The sequence below is a fragment of the Drosophila eugracilis genome, unplaced genomic scaffold (assembly GCF_018153835.1).
Source record: "Drosophila eugracilis isolate 14026-0451.02 unplaced genomic scaffold, ASM1815383v1 contig_90, whole genome shotgun sequence".
Taxonomy (NCBI): Eukaryota; Metazoa; Arthropoda; class Insecta; order Diptera; family Drosophilidae; genus Drosophila; species Drosophila eugracilis.
Window position 1 is genome coordinate 53,148 of NW_024573812.1, and position 16,667 is coordinate 69,814.

At 42.6% G+C, this 16,667-nt stretch overlaps 2 protein-coding genes across 5 annotated transcripts; one reads left to right on the forward strand and one right to left on the reverse strand.

Annotated features, from left to right (window-relative positions):
* The first annotated feature begins 41 nt into the window (after nt 1-41).
* LOC108106662 (dystrobrevin beta) lies at nt 42-16,452 on the forward strand. 4 transcript variants are annotated; one of them, XM_017213891.2, is made up of 9 exons: nt 42-576; nt 11,326-11,687; nt 11,750-11,835; nt 11,902-12,722; nt 12,782-13,367; nt 13,656-13,817; nt 14,088-14,159; nt 14,459-14,881; nt 15,193-15,236. In XM_017213891.2, the coding sequence occupies exons 2-8, from the start codon at nt 11,353-11,355 to the stop codon at nt 14,836-14,838; spliced, it is 2,442 nt and encodes an 813-aa protein (XP_017069380.1). In that variant the 5' UTR covers nt 42-576; nt 11,326-11,352; the 3' UTR covers nt 14,839-14,881; nt 15,193-15,236. The 4 variants fall into 4 exon arrangements, with proteins under 4 accessions (XP_017069380.1, XP_017069377.1, XP_017069379.1 ...); XM_017213888.2 differs by lacking the exons at nt 13,656-13,817; nt 14,088-14,159; nt 14,459-14,881 and adding an exon at nt 15,504-16,452 and having other exon boundaries at nt 44-253; nt 452-576; XM_017213889.2 differs by lacking the exons at nt 13,656-13,817; nt 14,088-14,159; nt 14,459-14,881 and adding an exon at nt 15,504-16,452 and having other exon boundaries at nt 58-117; nt 452-576.
* Nucleotides 3,399-4,041, reverse strand: LOC108106664 (keratin-associated protein 5-1). Its single transcript, XM_017213892.1, has 2 exons — nt 3,935-4,041; nt 3,399-3,883 (listed from the first exon to the last, which is right to left on the reverse strand). The coding sequence occupies exon 2, from the start codon at nt 3,871-3,873 to the stop codon at nt 3,511-3,513; it is 363 nt and encodes a 120-aa protein (XP_017069381.1). The 5' UTR covers nt 3,874-3,883; nt 3,935-4,041; the 3' UTR covers nt 3,399-3,510.
* Nucleotides 16,453-16,667: the final 215 nt, after the last annotated feature.

Below are 16,667 nucleotides of genomic sequence, written 5' to 3' on the forward strand. Positions count from 1 at the left end.
CAATTCGATGTTAAGCACTTCAAAACTGGTAACACTGACTGCAACGTTTTTTTGTGTTGTTGTTGGCCTGTGGGTGTCGAAGCTGTTTCGCGGCGCGATGTTGGAAGTGAATTTTGGGTAAACAAAATCCGTTGATAAGATATCCGCACCGTGTTAATCGGGAGTAGCGCGACATATTTACCGTTGGCAAGCCCATATCAAGTGCAAAATCGTATACGAATTTAAAGCCAGGCTCCATTTCCTGTGCGTATGTGTGAGTCGTCCGGTCGGTGGTGTGTATGTGTTTTGAGCCCATAAGCGTAGCCCGAAAAAAAGAAGTTTTCCGTTACCATATTTTTTACCAAGGGCCAAAGGGCGCAGCATCTTCGCTCTCTATCTATCTATCGCTCTTCACCTCTCTCTTACATTCGTTAATGCGAGTTTTGCAACTCCGTTTATTGTGTGTAAACAGCAGGTGAAAAATATAACAAGGAAAGTGCAAAGAGTGAGGAAAAAGAAGCAAGCATAAGAAGAAGACTCAACTCCGCGCAGAGCAACAAAAAGTGACGCATAAATAAAGGTTGCTAATTACAAAAGGTAAACAACAAATACTCAGTGGATTCTATAGGTCGAAATTCCCAAGCAATCATTAACAATAGTAATAAAATGTTGTAAGGATTTGTCATTCCCCGAAATTTCCCGTTTCAAATTGCGTAGTAGGCTTCCACAATAACGGAACTCAGATGAGTGACGCGTTGGCGACGCAGCGCAAAATGTTCATTCATAAAAAGCGTCTGGCCCCCTTTCGACTCCCTCAAAATGGCCCCCTTTCGACTTTCCGACCACCCACCCCTGTTTGCGGTTACTGCTGGAATTTAGTTTACAAATATGTTTGTTGGTAGGTCTAGCTAGTTGACTTTGTTTTTTTTTTTGGTATGCAAAACAATAGTTAAGAAATAATAGTTTCATTGACAAATCTTAGAGCTTATGCCACGCCCCTTTTTTTTCATATGGTGCATCCACAAGTAAAATACAGGTTATAATTATGACACTATATAGTTCACATTAAATTATAACTTCTTTGTTATGAAGAAAACTTCATAAAAAAGTAATAATTATCAACTACCTTTATCTTAGGAAAGTTTTTAACTTGAGATTATAACTCTAGAATATTAAATTAAACCTTGTAGTTCTTATTAAAAACCAAGTTCATATAAATATGAAAAATATAAAAAAATTCCACATGAAATTGGTGGCGCATTCCTTAATTAATAGACCCTTATACTCATTAAGATTAGATCAGATACCGCCATATGGCGGGCGGTGAAATAATTAACTTGGCGAATAATTGAAAAAAAAGTCACACATAACTTGATCCAAGGGTCAGCCGAGCATTTTATCGCGTATCGTTTTGGCCTTTTCTTTCCCCACCTTTGGCAATCAGTAATATCGACAGGGGAAAACAGTAATACGGAATTTATGGTCAGCATGTCGCCAAAATGCCAAAGTCAAGCAAAATAAATACATACAAATAATGAAAACAAAAAAAAAAGTATAAAAAAACAATCAAAATAACTCGGTGACATCATTTTGACTAATCGCCAATTTTAGCATTTGAAAAACGGCGGCTGCTCACCCGGCCCACTAGCAAAACCAAAGGTGGGAAAGAGAGGGCACTAGGGACGGGCGGGAGTGAGAGGGGGCGAGCACACGGGCAGGTGCGCCAAGCCGAAGTTAAAGAAAAAAAAAACGAAGCTCACAAACCGAAGCCAGTCGTAGCATTCCAAACACCTACAAGTCCCCCAACTAGATCGTAGCCCTCTTCTGATATCAGCGAATTTCACTTTCGAGGCCCGTGCTATGATAATTTTACTATACTGCGACCCACTCGTATCATATAATCGCATTAACATCAAAACGCATTGCTTTTATCGCAGAGTAATAAATCAAAGCCGATTTAACAAACATATTACTCTGAGTATGCTTAAAATTTGCCAAGACTTCAGTTGCTTTAATTGGGCTGTTTTTACGACTCATTGCCTTGTTAACGATCTTTTAATTTACGATTTACGATTACATAAATCAAAGACTATGTGGAGTAGTGGATGATACTTAGCCTTTCAAGGAGGAACCACTCTAGAAAATAGACCAAGTATATTTTATTTCTAACCTTATCTTATCCATTTTGAAGGAATGCTTCTGAAAGTGACTACGATAGGCATTTAAATAGGTTTTTGTATCATAATAAAAAGAAACTTTAGTTCGGTTGAGATGTCTTTTTTTAGATTCAGTATCTAAAAATAGCTAAGGAGAGTATCGAATCCATGGCCAAATAAAAGACATTCTGATAATCATTTCTTTAAGTATTTATTGACTATTTGTTGATAATTTCCTTGGCAACTTCTATCAGATTCAATTAACCCGAACATATTGCGGCTCATTAGGAGGAGCATTCCAATCTGAAGAAGCGGCAGCTTGATCTAGTTCACCAGATACAACGCACACACGCATCCACACCCCACTAGTTATTTCTGTTAATTTTTGATGTGTGTGCTAAGAAGCGCCAGTGGAGAGTATTAGGCAGGCACTGCTCCAGATCCCCAGATATTTCTGAGACTATGTACGTATGAACGGTGTACGATGCGTCGCCTCGACTGGGTGGGTGGAAATGTGGAAATGTTGTGAAAAGCTAAATGAGGCGTGACATAAAAAAAAACGTAGGAAAAACAAGAGCCAAGCGACAAACACCCAGCGCAGCATAGAAAACAAACAGAGTTGAGTGCGGCCACCCACAACATGACAACATAGCCGCCACAACAATGGCAATAGAAACGCTGAAAAGGAGAACAAGAACTTGGGGCCCTGTAAGTTCCAAGCCATGGAGTAATTTCGGCCTAGAAACAACGACAGAAAAAAAGAAAACTGTCCAGTTGTTGGCGGAAAAGACAAAGGAAAATGCAAAAACCAAGAGAGCGGAAAGAAAAGCCAGGGAAATACTGCGGAAAAGTAGTGCACAATTAACCCTTTCTTTGAAGTCGCCTCCTCCGCGGGCTGTGTCCAGTGTCCACTGTCCACCATCCACTGTGCTTTAATTAGTTTATGGAACAAGCGCCCCAGCTAACTGCAATAAAATTAATCGTTTATGCTGTAATCGCATTTAGCGGCGCCCGACCTCCTTTCCAGTTTCCTCCTCCAGTTTCATCCGATTCCCCGGATTTCCCCCTGTTTGATGTATGGGCTGTACATACATATATATCGAAAGCGACAGCTCTATAGCTAGCTATATTCCATAACCAAGAGGCAGTCATGTATGGACATTCCATTACAGGGGGACTTTGGCTGGCGAATGGAGCGTAAAGCATCTGGTTATTTTTAGACCAAGCCCAGCGATTCCCTTTCTGAATAAGCCCAGTTCCCAGTATAAAACTTAAAGGGCTAACCATAATTGTTCGTGCTTTACAATCAATTTTGCACAAGAAACCAATTAACCGCACACAGTAAAGTCCAGAGGCAACAGAAATATGGATACACTTAACAGCAGGAGTAGCAGTATCGGCCACAGCCGCCCAATCCACTGGAGCCCATGTTGCAGCAACAGCGAGGAGCACAGGACGATCCAAAGGAGGAACCACAACTGGAATCACAACGTGGACCACAATTAGAACGATGAAATGATCCAGAAGATGTCCCACAGAAGGGATTCCACTCAGGTCCACAACCTCTCCCACCGCCACACGAGAAGGAGCGATCACAGAAGGTGGTGCCAAACGGTCCATTCCCGCCACTCCAGCCACATCTCGTGTATCCCGAGTACTTTCCATACGGACAATCTCCACAAGCACGCTCCGGATAGGGTCCAATGTAGAACGGATTAAAGAGCTCGCAGCTGCACATGATCTCTGGGCTAATGTCGGCGGTTCATCAATGTTAAGGCATTTCTATATGAAATACTTACATTCTGGACTTTACTGTGTGCGGTTAACAGGTTTCTTTATTCGGTAAAATTTCGATAATCGCCTCCAAAAATTGCTTTGTAATTTCCCATAAAACGCCAAAAGCCAACTATATTGTTCATAAGTATAGGATTGTATTGAACTAACCGATCGGCAATGGTTGGGGTTGGGGTTAATATATAGCTATCGTTTCATCTGGCGCGATTTGTTTGTAAACAACGGTCATGGCTAATAAATATTTGGGCATCCAACTTCCGCTTTCAAAATGTAGAGAAAAATGATTTTTCGAATATTGTTTACTCTGGGCGATATTTAATATATTTGAAAAGCATTTGTTGGAATTAGTTTGGTATTTGTGTTGTTTTTCTTGTTGTTTATTTTATTTGCGATTTGATATGGCAAAATAATTGAGTGTGAGTATTTTAATTCTGTTAGGAATTTTCATTTGCTTTAGTTGATTCTTTGACTTTTCACAAATCACTTCTTACATGCTTATATCATCATTGTGGCCTTTTGCTAAGCTCCATTGATTGGCCAGCGTCGTGCACAATGCCATTATGTGTGACAGTTGCATTTCAAATCTCATTATAGATTTATGCAAAATGTAAGCAGAAACCCCAAAGAAACACTGTCCCGACGATTTCCATATGATGAGGGTTCTCTCTTGACCACTTTAGCCCTGGCCTGCATTGATTTGTGGGGCTTTCTTTGTCGTCTCCCTCCTAGTTTTATTTTTTGTTTGCCGCAATCTCTTTGACTGCTATTCGATTACCAATTCCACTCCCATTTCGATTGCAGTTGCAGTTGATTGACTTGGCTTTTGTCGTTGACATGGCAAGAGTTTTCCGTGCAAAAAAAGAGCAGAAAGCACAATAGAAATTGCACAATTTTCCAGATGCCCACTTTAGACAGGGTTAGCTGAATATATATATCTTATCTGCTACGGTCTGTTTGCTTTGCAGATCGTTATCAACGCTTGTGAGATAGTGGAACGCAGTCCAAATGGATCGTGAAATGAGAAAATATTCCCACACTAAATGTTTATTTTAATGTCAAATGTGTGCGTGTGTGTGTGCTTTACTGGCTGCCCTTTGTTTCGTAAGAGATTCAAAGTGCGTGGGCAGAAGTCAAACTACGAATTTCCCATATTCAGTTACAACATTCAGCCAAAAATAGAAGAAAAACCACCCACAAACTTCCTCCACTTTTTGTTAGTGCCCTTGTGCAAAACGCTTTGGCACACTTTGAGCGACATTCTGTCTGCTGATTTTCGTTTTCGACTCGTTTGGCCAATTAGCTGAGCATTTAGAACTGTTGCAGCTTGGTTACCAAATTCTCGATTTGTGTGTTTGGCCTTAGTTTTTGTTTTTCCCCCGACGATTTTCCGCTGCAAAGCGCACGTTCATATCCCAAAAATAGGGCGTGACTCGGGTGATAAAGTGGAAAATATTTACTGCGAATCGTTCGCTCATCTGTGCTAATTATACTGGGGATTGTCATCGATGGATCATGTCTGGTGTCGAAACGAAACGGTTGTCACACCCCGGGCTTGGAATCTATATAACCTGAGTTCTCCAATTGCATATCTATTTATCTATATGTCTATATCTACCCTGCAATCAATTATTCTCAGCTGAGAATTTGCATATTGGGAGAGGAATTTTGTAACTACTCCGTAAGTGTGGGCCAGTTGCAATTCATTAATCTGTGGGCGTTGGGTGTCGATTGCAGGTGCAGGTCATTTAACAAATGCGTAACTGCTTTGAGGGCCATTATTTGGTATAATGAATAATGCAGTTCGTACATTCGATTGTTAATTTAGCTTCAGGCTTACAGTATGGTTTCTGCAGTTCATTTACCTTAATTGTTTGCAGTTTGCTGAACTGTAGAGAAATTGTACTATTGATTGATTAAACATTTTGATATTTGTTGAATTTTACCTATTAATAAGGCAGTTTATTATGTATTTTATTTATTATTATTTTTTACTTTCTAAAATATCAACTTAATTTGAGAGCAAGGTTCTTGATTAAAGCAATAAGTCATATGCACTTGGTTGAGATTTTATTAATATTTGTTATTCCCTGTTACTTCTAATAATCGTGTGACTTTGAATACAAATTATTTTGATTATAAAACAATGTAGTTTTAATAATAGCCTTTAGAGGTCATCTCTAAATTTCATATACTAGACATTAATCCCCACTTATATCTCACATTCAGCTGACAGTTTAAGTTTAATGCAATCAAAGTCAGAGAATGAAAGCCTCCTTTTATCGTGCTGAATCAAGAGGGCTTTATCTGCACCCTGACCTTGGCCAGGTGGCTGTGGGAAAACAAGATCCTACTGGTAGACCATCGTCATCATCACCATCATCTGCATTGCTGTCAGCACTTTCTTAGCCACCTGCTTGGCGAACAAAGAGCGGACAGGTAAATCCCCAAGATCTGAGGATTATGGCCACAGTAAACTCTTTAGAGTGCGTCAGCTGCCACTACAACTTCAAACAAAGCGACTGGCGGCGGCTCCGTTTCTCTAAGCTCTTCGGTATACACTTTATCCACCTGCCTCTTTGGTCCTTGCTGGTTCAATCCCTTTGGAAATCCTTGAGCGGCGACAACTAATGGCGCTTTGTGGTGCCATGGAATATGCATTTCGCTCTTGCCTTTGCCAGTTGAGTTGTAGTTGTAGTTAGATGAAGTAAGTGGCACAGAAGCGTGCCCCACCCAACCCACAGCCTTGCCCATTCACCCCTATTCCTTTCCTGCATGCTCCCATTACGAGCTGTACACATAATTACTCCGCTTGCGCATTCTGACGAGGCTGATGACAGTTGCCTCGTCTAACTGGGACACCACTTCCTTCCATCGGGAGACGGGCTCTCTTTCTGGTTTGTGCCCAGCTTTTGTTGTGCTCATGGACTAATTTTGTTTGGCTTTGATGGTTAAAGCACGGTGAAAAAAGAATTACTGAAATTGTTTATCATCAAGTTTCATATTAACTATGTCATATCAGAATGACTCTTAAGACATTTCTGCAACTTTACTTTGGTGAAAATGTGCGAAATATAAAAAGATTTTATAAATGTTTTAGTTGAATATAGTCTGTCATTATATATATTTAAGATATCCTTTATTGGTAGAATCAGTATCTGTATCAATAAATATAGATTTTATACATCGTTTTTCCCTGTGCATAAATGGCCCAACCAAGTTATGCGACTTCCCTGGCCTGAGCCATCAATTATGCCAAATGGAGCATATGCACATCCACTGTTGGCTCAATTTTTCAATTAACTTACCTGGTAGTTCCAGTCAGCCTTTTACCTATGGGCCATACATTTTTCGAGCCTCGGACCTGGGACAAAAGGTTATTGCCTCGGCCAGCGATTTGAGCTGATCAATTCGGCCAGACATGCAATCTCCTGTCCTGCTGTTGCTGCAAAAACGGAAAAGTCGGAATTAACACGGAATAAATCCTGGTCACCACCCCGTTTTCCCCTCGCTCTGAAATTGCAAATTATGTGCCCAGTTATCATCGTTGGAGCCGGTTGTTTGGCTTTGATTTCCCTGGCACGCAAATGGCATAAAACAGCAGCAGCACCCCGGTGCTCACAGGACTCGCAGGCGAGGAATCCCACCAGGACACGGAGTAGGACTTTCAGCTGAAACTTGTTTAATTTCTGCTTTTGCGGGAAAAGCGCACAGCAATGGGGAAAATGTGCAAGTGTGGGGGAAACTTTGATGCAGGTCCTGGACACGCTATCGTCCTCGTCCTTGTTGCTATTCATATTTCATCCATGCGGTTTCTCCGCTTTGCTCCTCGTTTCCATTTTCCATTTTCCCTGTTTCTTTTTTACTTTTTTGTTTAGTTTAGTTTTTTCTTTTAGTTCAGTTAGTAAATTGAGCATCAACGTGAGCTCCGGCTGACTTACCTGTCCCAAGAGTTCTTTTTGGGTTCACCTGGGGTCACCCATACAGGTGATGGATGGTCGGTTGGCTGGCTATTTAGACTGCTGATTTAAAGTTCCTGCTGCAAGAGGAAAACATTATCCACTTTTCCAGATATGCTAATTAAATGGATTTATTCTTTTGTTGTTTAATGGCTGTGAAAGGTTATTTTTAGAGCTTTTGGGATATGCCACTGGGGAATGGAACAGTGGAAAGTGAAGTAAAAACTTTTATCATTAAAATTGTAAATAAATGCATGAATATTTGGCAACGAACTACTTAAGAATTAAAGGTATGCCTAGAATATGAAAAAACAAATTCTGGGTACCTTCCTAAAAATGTACAAAATTTGATGCTTATGCCCAAATAAGAAAGTGCCTTTAAATACCACTATTAATAATACGGCATTTAATTTTATTTCTCTGTGGAATCAGATGGTCTTGCTTTTGCTTTTCCTTTTAATTAATAACATTGAAAGCCTGCACCTTACCAGCTTATCTAACTGCATTCAAATGCTTTGCATTCATAGTTCTCCTAAATGAAATGCCACGTTCTGCTGTCGATAAATGCTGACCTCATTTTTTAAAATACATTCGTATTTAAATAAAATTTATATTACGTATGTATATATATATTTGTCTGATTTTTCCGCTGCCTTTGCTGCATCCCATCATTCAGTTCCGACCCATTTCCCATTTAAAGGCCGAACTTAAGTCAGAGTTCAATCGCAAATTGCAGTTTGCCGGTAATGAGGTTCTGCAACTTCTGGCATACAAAACGAGTTTAATGACTTCAACTTTAAGTTCCTTGCAAAGTTCTCATCAAAAGTGTCGCCAGCAGGAGTTCCGATTAGAAAAGTTTGCCCAGCTGGCTGTGTTTTCAAATGGGGACTTGTAAATAAATGTCAGAAAATAAATATAAACAATGGACAACACAAATATGTAAAAGAACTAAGAAATCTGCATGAATCGAACTGCTGGCTGACCACAACAAAAGCTGCCAACAATTGCGGTTGCTATTGGGGAATTATTCCCAAAGTGCGAGGAGGTGTTTGGTAGTTTTGCAATGGAATTTAATATGCTGTCGACACGGGAAAAAAAAGAATTCTTAGTGCAGAGATCTCTGAATGACACGAATAGGGCTGTACGCCCCTCTTAGCCTCCTTAACCCCCTTAATGTTCACTGAGAAAAAGGGATAAGGAAACCAATTTGAAGCTTATTAAGTACAGATATGGATATATATGGAATATAGAGTACTGAAGCACTTCTACTATAATGATAAAGGAATATTAAACATTAAAATATAAAACTTTTCGGGCTATACATTTCCATTAATATCAAAGCGCGTGAAAACAATTTGAAATACACCCAAAAGCATGCTGCAAAAATGAGAGCATAGTCTTTTAGCATTTATACTTACAGCTTCCGGATAGTAGTGAGTCATACTCTTAGAACCACTTTTAAATAGAGAATTTTTTTTCCGTGTTAGTATAATCGGTGGGTGGCCACTTGGCAGACGCTCATGCGAAGAAGAGCAGCAGGATGTCAACGCTCGGGGCGAGTGGCAGCATCAAAACTGCAGCAGCCGCTGGCAATGCGGAATTCCCAACCTCTTCCCTGGTGCCCCCGTGTGCCGCCAATCTCGCCACCGTACTCCTCCTTTTACTGGCCAAACTAAAATTATTCAGCCAGGTCTTGTTGCATACTTTCGAGCGCAAATGTTTGCAGAGCATTCGCTTCGTGCCCCAAGAATTTGTGAGTGCGCTAGTGCGAGGACGAGTGTGTGGGTGTCGGTGTGGGTGTGGGTGTACGGGTGTGCGCATATTTATATATGTCCTAACGGCTGTTGTTGCTCTATTTACGTGTGACCAAGTTGAGAAGGAAAAACTAGAAGAACGCCGGGGCCTTGTGACTCATCATCCTCAATCTCTAAACATTCCGACTTCCATCCCCACACTGAGATGAAACGAACAAGTATTTTAAGATATTAATATCCTTTTTCCTTATGGAATAAATAAATACCATTTACAGAGATATTATATTAAATAGATTTCAAATATATACAAAAATCTTAAAATTTCTTCTACAATTTTACGTTTTAAGCCCATTTAAGTTATAAAGAACATTTTTAGCAGTGCTTGTAATTCCCAAGTGGACAAAGTTCTTCTCCCAGTGCAGCTCATTCCCATTGCCGTCATCAACTTCATCATCTCAGCTCCAGTTCCATTCACAGTTTGCAGTTTGAAATTGAATTTCAGTTTGGGCGACCCCTCCTCTGACCGCATTTTCCCCGTCTTGTAATAACACTATCATTTAGTTGACAGAGGGCAGCAGGAAAAAGGAAGCGGCATTTAAATGAGAATGCTTGTTTAAATTGGCCAGCTCTGGATGATGAAAGGACATGGCAGGCTGGGAGGCAGGCAAACAGGATAGGGCAGGGCAGGATGGGACATATGTTGGCATTGTGAGACAGAAATGGAAACCAGATCTACACAGAAAAGTTCCCTGATTATTTTCGTATGATGACTCAGAGATGTCTACTTGCCATTTTCCAAGGACATTTTTTTTTCTTCTTCCTCTCGTGAAAGATGGAAAATCAATTGCGAAAACTTGGGAACGAGAAGCGTGATGTGACAGCAACTTCTGAAGTTGTCGACACCCTTCTGGCGTGGAATTATGCTTCAAGGATATGACGAGGATGCTCCACCGGAAAAAGGGGGGAAGCTGCGGGGCATACTTGTCGATTAATTGGACTGGCAAAGCGGTTTATGCGAGAGTAAAAACTTTTAGCGTAGGCGGATTATTAAATTCGCTTTGTTTCACTAACTAGCTGTGGGACGCGGGGGCGGCTGATTCCCGGTCTGTCTCCCTGGATTGCTCACTTCCTCTTCCGGCGATTGCCGCCAGCAGGGATGCACCAACACCAATAGACACCAGACGATGATATCACACTTGCAAAAATTCTAGAATCAGTAGTGGGAGTCGCCAATCGAACGCAGAGATTCCATTGGAATGAATCATAAGCATATCATTAATAGACTTTTGATGGGCAATATAATCTACTAAAAAATAAATTAGAATATTATATTTTTAGATTGTTACCGTTCTTTACATTTTAATCTAAGCCTCAAAACTTGAAAGTCGCCAAAAGAAAACAGTTTTCCCCGAATATATATCTAAATTTCTCAGTGCACCCGACAACGAGCTTGTCGAAGCCAGACGCCAAACACAATAGAACATCTAAAAAGAGGGTTGAGGGTAGAGGATTGAATAGATTCCCAATGCAGGGAGAGAATCCCTCTGCGGTGGCTGTTAAATACTCTGGGCACAGAGCATTCCTGCTCCTAATCCCCTCACCACTGACCCATTTAGATGCTGCCGCATAACTATAACTATTTACGGTTATCCCTATTATAATACATATGCTTTAATTAAATTGCAGGCATATCTGTACAACAGATTATCAAGAATGGAGCTGGAGCCGCGTGTGGCCATTCTGCAGGATCTGCGGTTGCAGACCTTCGACTCCATTCGTTTCGCCTCCTACCGGACCGCATCCAAGCTGCGCTACATACAGAAGTCCACGAACCTTCATTTGGTCGACATATGGAATGTGATTGAGGCGTTCCGCGAGAATGGACTGAACACACTTGAGCCGCAGAGCGAGGTGAGCGTGGCCAGGCTGGAAACTTTGGTCTCATCGCTCTACCACAATCTCAACAAGCGCCTGCCCACCGCCCAGCAGGTGCCAGTGGACTCGAAGGCGGGTCTGCTGCTCAACTGGTTACTGGCTGCCTACACAAGGTGCGTATACTTAATCTTTTAAAGAGATCTCAATATCTATCAAATATCATAACCACTTGCAGTGATAACTCGGGCAAGATTCGCGTGTTCTCTATTAAAGTGGCCTTGGCCACCATGTGCTCCGGTAAACTGGTGGACAAGCTAAGATGTAAGTAGGAATTACCCATTAAAATATTAGTATTAGTACTAAAAATTAACCTTCTTCTCTTGACAGACATATTCTCGCAGATCTCGGACGGCGCTGGCCAGCTGGTGGCCTGGAAGCTGAGCGAGTTCCTGCGCGAAGTGCTGGCCCTGCCGGCGGCTGTGTACGAGTCGCCAACATTCCATTACAAGGAGGGGCTCGAGGAGGAGATCTTCCCGGCCGAGAACAAGGTGACAGTGAACGACTTTATGGCCACGCTGATGTCCGAGCCGGGGCCGTCCTGCCTCGTCTGGCTACCGTTGGTGCACCGGCTGGCCACCGTGGAGACCATTGTGCATCCGACTGTCTGCTCTGTTTGCCACAAGGAAAACTTCACCGGGTTTCGTTATCGCTGTCAGCGGTGTCACGCCTACCAGTTGTGTCAGGAGTGCTTCTGGCACGGCAAGACATCGCTGAACCACCAGAATGATCACGAGGTCAAGGAGTACTCGAGCTACAAATCGCCCAGCAAACAGATCGGTCACTCGCTGCGCAAGAGCTTCCGCTGTGTGCCGGAGAAGACGGTGCAGGTGCTACCCCGCTTTCCCGACCAGCCGGAGAAGACGCTCAACCTGTCGCACATCGTGCCGCCCTCGCCGCTGCCCTCGCACAACGGCTTCTCGGACCCCTCGGGCCTCGTACATGGCCACCATGGGCCAGGCCTTCCGGGCCAGCACGGCATATTTGATCGCTCCAGCACGCTCGACTCGCGGGCCACAGGTCGCAGTCTGGACAGCGCCAGCGGCACTGCTGGCACTACAATGTCTCGCGTGGCCGCCGCCTCCGCCAACGACGAGGAGCACCGCCTGATTGCCCGCTATGCCGCCAGATTGGCCCAGGAGAACAGAGCGGTGAGTACGCGTTATGATTTCGTATTTGGACTCTCTTATCATTTGTATACCCTTAATAGCCCTCCAACTTGCCAGACAATGCCACCCCCATTGGCACGGATAATTCACGGGCCCAGCGTGAATTAATTGCCCAACTGGAGTCTAAGAACAAAGAGATAATGCGAGAGATAGCGCGTCTGAGGCGCCAACAGGAGACGGAGCAGATGGCTCCGGAGAATCCAGCGCTGATCAACGAGCTACGTGCTTTAAGGCAGCGAAAAGGAGAACTGGAAGGTCATCTGGGTGCCCTACAGGATTCAAGACGACAGCTAATGGAGCAGCTGGAGGGTCTGATGCGTATGCTGAAGAACCAGCAAACCGCCTCCCCACGATCAACGCCAAACTCGAGTCCTCGCTCTGGGAAATCCCCACCAATGCCCGGAGGAGCTGGTATACTGGGTACCTCACCCATGAGTGCGCTACATGCCCAGCAAATGCAGCAGCATCCGATGGCAGGTGGAGTCAGGGCCACCCAGCAACAACTCCTTCAACAGCAACAGCAGCAGCAGGCACATGGTCATGGTCCATTTAGCCAGAGTCAGCTGGAGCAGCTCAACCAGATCAGCAGCGATATGCGTAGCGCCTTCGCGGCCAACGGAAGTGCAAGTGAGTAGGGATTGGAGGGGATGACCCATGGGATACTTTTCGGTTAGGTTCGATCATGTCCAAATTTTGATAACCCCCTGTGGAAAATTGGTTAACGCGAGAGTTTAGGCCTGGGTTCAGAAAGATATTAATCGTATACTCCGCTCAACAATGCGGGAACACCGCCACTGGCAAATAACACACACCTAAAAAAACCAAAGAACCCAAAATCACCTGACCAACCATCCAAAAAACACACGCTCTCACGCCCAAAAACACACTCGTTTCTTGATCGCTTCGCCTTCGCAGCGCCACCGCCAATGCGCACCACCACCGCCACTGCCAATGTCAGTGCCATTCCCAGCCTCAATCCGATTCAGAATCAGAATCCGAATCCCGACGCGGAGCTCAATGAGGCCGCCGATCATCTAACATCGGCCATTTCCCACATGGTCAGCGACCTGAACGCAGGTAAATCGTTGGATTCGATTTCACCCTACCAATCGCTTTCGCTTCTGAATCCGCAACTGCATATGCATCTGCCGCTCCTGATCCTGCCTCCCAAATGATGCTCGTGAATGGTGATATGCACTGCACCAAGCACGTAGATTTTGTAGTAGCACCGCTTCTAGAGCCACCAAACCAAACACAATCCCTGCTCCAAATGGAATGTTTTCACTCTGTGCTTATCCGTGTTCTTTTTCGGTGTGCGTATTGTCTTTGGGTCTCACCAATTTCCAGGACGGGCCAGGGCTCATCAGGGGCCTCAGCCAACGAGCTCCCTGCCGCAGGCTCGTTTCATCATGCCACTGGGTAAGTTGTCCCGGGCTGCATCGATCCGATCCAAAACGATCCTCCTGTTCCTGCGCTGTGTCCCACTTCTCTAAAGCGACCACTTTTTTCCGTTTTATTTTCTTCGTTTTCTCAAACCGTTTGATTTTAGATTATTTTCCTAATAGACGGCATAAGAAAAAATGCTGCAAATATTGAAGCTCCTCCCAGTTTGGTTAGTTGCCCTTTATAATTTTCGCTCATTTCTTCTGTATGTCAAATCGGGGGACCCATCCAATAAACCAAACCAAAACAAAACAACCCAATAAAAACCGATTAAGATTTCCGACACATCGAGGGCGGCGAGTCCGAGGACTCGAGTCAGTGCGAGTGCAACGATTGCGAGTGCGGGGAGTACGAGGAGGTCTTCCGAACCGATGAGGATCTTGAATGCGAGGGAGCCGCAGCTCCCTTCGGTGATCCATATATCCCGTACCATCCTACTACTAGCGTTCCCGAAGAGGACCACTTCGATTATACATTCGGGCAGGGCGAGGAGCAGTCGCAGGTCAACCGCATCCTGGGCTACCGAAATCACCCGGAACTGTTCATCGACGATGACCAGGCCGGTTTCCCGGCGCTTCACGAGATCGGTGAGACAATCGATGAACTGCAGCTGATCATGCACGCTTATATCATGAAGTATAGTCTGAATTTATAAAGTGTTCGTCGTAGGTTACCAAAAATATATACTCTCCGATCAGGTAAAATATGCAAAATCTACTGCCTCTAGACCATCTTAGCTCGCTCGACACACGACTCTCCACTCCACCGCAGGTAGATCTCAAGTCGGGGCTCTATCAATAGTTATTTCTATAGTTCTACTATATAGCTCATCATCATCGCTGCACTCTCAATCGTCTCTCTATCTCAATCTCAGTCAGTTCATCCTAGTTAGTCTCTAGATTTGATTCACGTTGGCTGCTTGACTCAAAGGATTCGAATAAATTACCTGATTTTGATTTGTGCCTTTAAAGTTAATACATATGTTTACCGCAAACTTGATCAATTTCAGATTTCGACGAATCTCAATCTTATAACCAAGAGTGGAACGAAAAGGTAAAGGATTTCGCCACGAAATCCTGCTCACTGTTGATCTAGATGTTGTTCTTTGCCATTGTCTATCCTTATTTATCTTTCTCCTCTGTACATGCACTCTATATACCAAAAATTAAACGAACTATATATCTATATACTCTGTAGCTAGTGTAGTGATTGCCACTTTTCGAATGCCATTCCATGCCCAAACTTTAACTTGAGTACGATTAAACAGAATGCGTTTTCTTAATGACTTGATTTTAACTTGATTTTAATCTAATTTCACAGGCAAATGCGAATAGCCAATGGCAGGAGCAGTTTGCACAATGGAGTCTTAATTCGCAAAAGAACTAAGACCTCGCCACCAGTGGACCAGTGGAAACCGCAGGACTGCGAATCTCCGAAGGCAGCTGGACAGATGAAGACGAACTCTCGCTTAGCTTTTTACCTTACCTTAACTCATATGTTGACTTAGAGCAATTTATTTATTGATTATTTTATTGAGCCGTAGCCTACACTACCTTTATCAATTTAATTTATACTTTGAGGATTGGTATCTTACACAGTATGTAATATGTATGTAAGCATATATATATACATATATATTATTATTTTATTGAAGCAAAGAATATGAATATAGTTGATAAACAAGACTTGCAGTTGCACTGCATTTTGAAGTCGCAAATCCATTGAATCTCGTTGAAACTTTTACGATCGTACTGCTAAAGGGCAATAAGAGGTATGGCGTTTTAATTTTAGGTTTCCACGAATTCGTAATTGGCTTTTAGATTTTGTAAGCGCCCGCGGCAGCGGATATTTATTACCATGAAACTTAACAAATTGAAAATCAAATCACGTAATGCATAATACAAATACGATATAGACATTTACATATTATGTACTTAATAACTAGCAACTTGTTGAGAACCTAAAATCAAATTCTAAATGCTAAACATTATACAGATTATACACACTTTGAGATACGATAAAGCCAACAACTATTTGAGCCACAACAAAAAAAAACCCAATGTTAAACACTAAAACCGAAAAAGTAAAACTAAAAATTTATATATTATCCATTTATAATATGCATTCATACAAGAAAAGTTATACCATATAATCGTAACGGCATAGAGCACGAGATAGAGAAAATCCGACATTTATAGAACTTATACATAAATACTGAATAATATTACAAAAGAGAAAACTAAATAAAAAGGCATTTTAAACAATCACATTTAATGACTTCTTCTTAATCGTAGAAAGTGCATCTCAAACTTAACTATTACCCACCGTTTAAAAATCCGTTTCCATAAATTTTTAATTAATGATGCCATTCGGAGCCTGACTAATATTGCCACCTGGCATCAGGTTTGTGTCATAACTACACACATCTTCCCACCCCTGGTTAGTGTCATAGATGTGCCATTAGCAAAGTTCTTTACCGATAGA

Excerpts from the sequence above, each read along its gene's own strand:
- LOC108106662 (XM_017213891.2), top strand. The coding sequence starts at position 11,353 with ATGGAGCTGGAGCCGCGTGTGGCCATTCTGCAGGATCTGCGGTTGCAG. Across the intron at positions 11,688-11,749 it reads TTACTGGCTGCCTACACAAG|TGATAACTCGGGCAAGATTC; the intron begins GTGCGTATACTT and ends AACCACTTGCAG. Across the intron at positions 13,368-13,655 it reads CGCGGCCAACGGAAGTGCAA|CGCCACCGCCAATGCGCACC; the intron begins GTGAGTAGGGAT and ends TCGCCTTCGCAG.
- LOC108106664 (XM_017213892.1), bottom strand. The coding sequence starts at position 3,873 with ATGTGCAGCTGCGAGCTCTTTAATCCGTTCTACATTGGACCCTATCCG.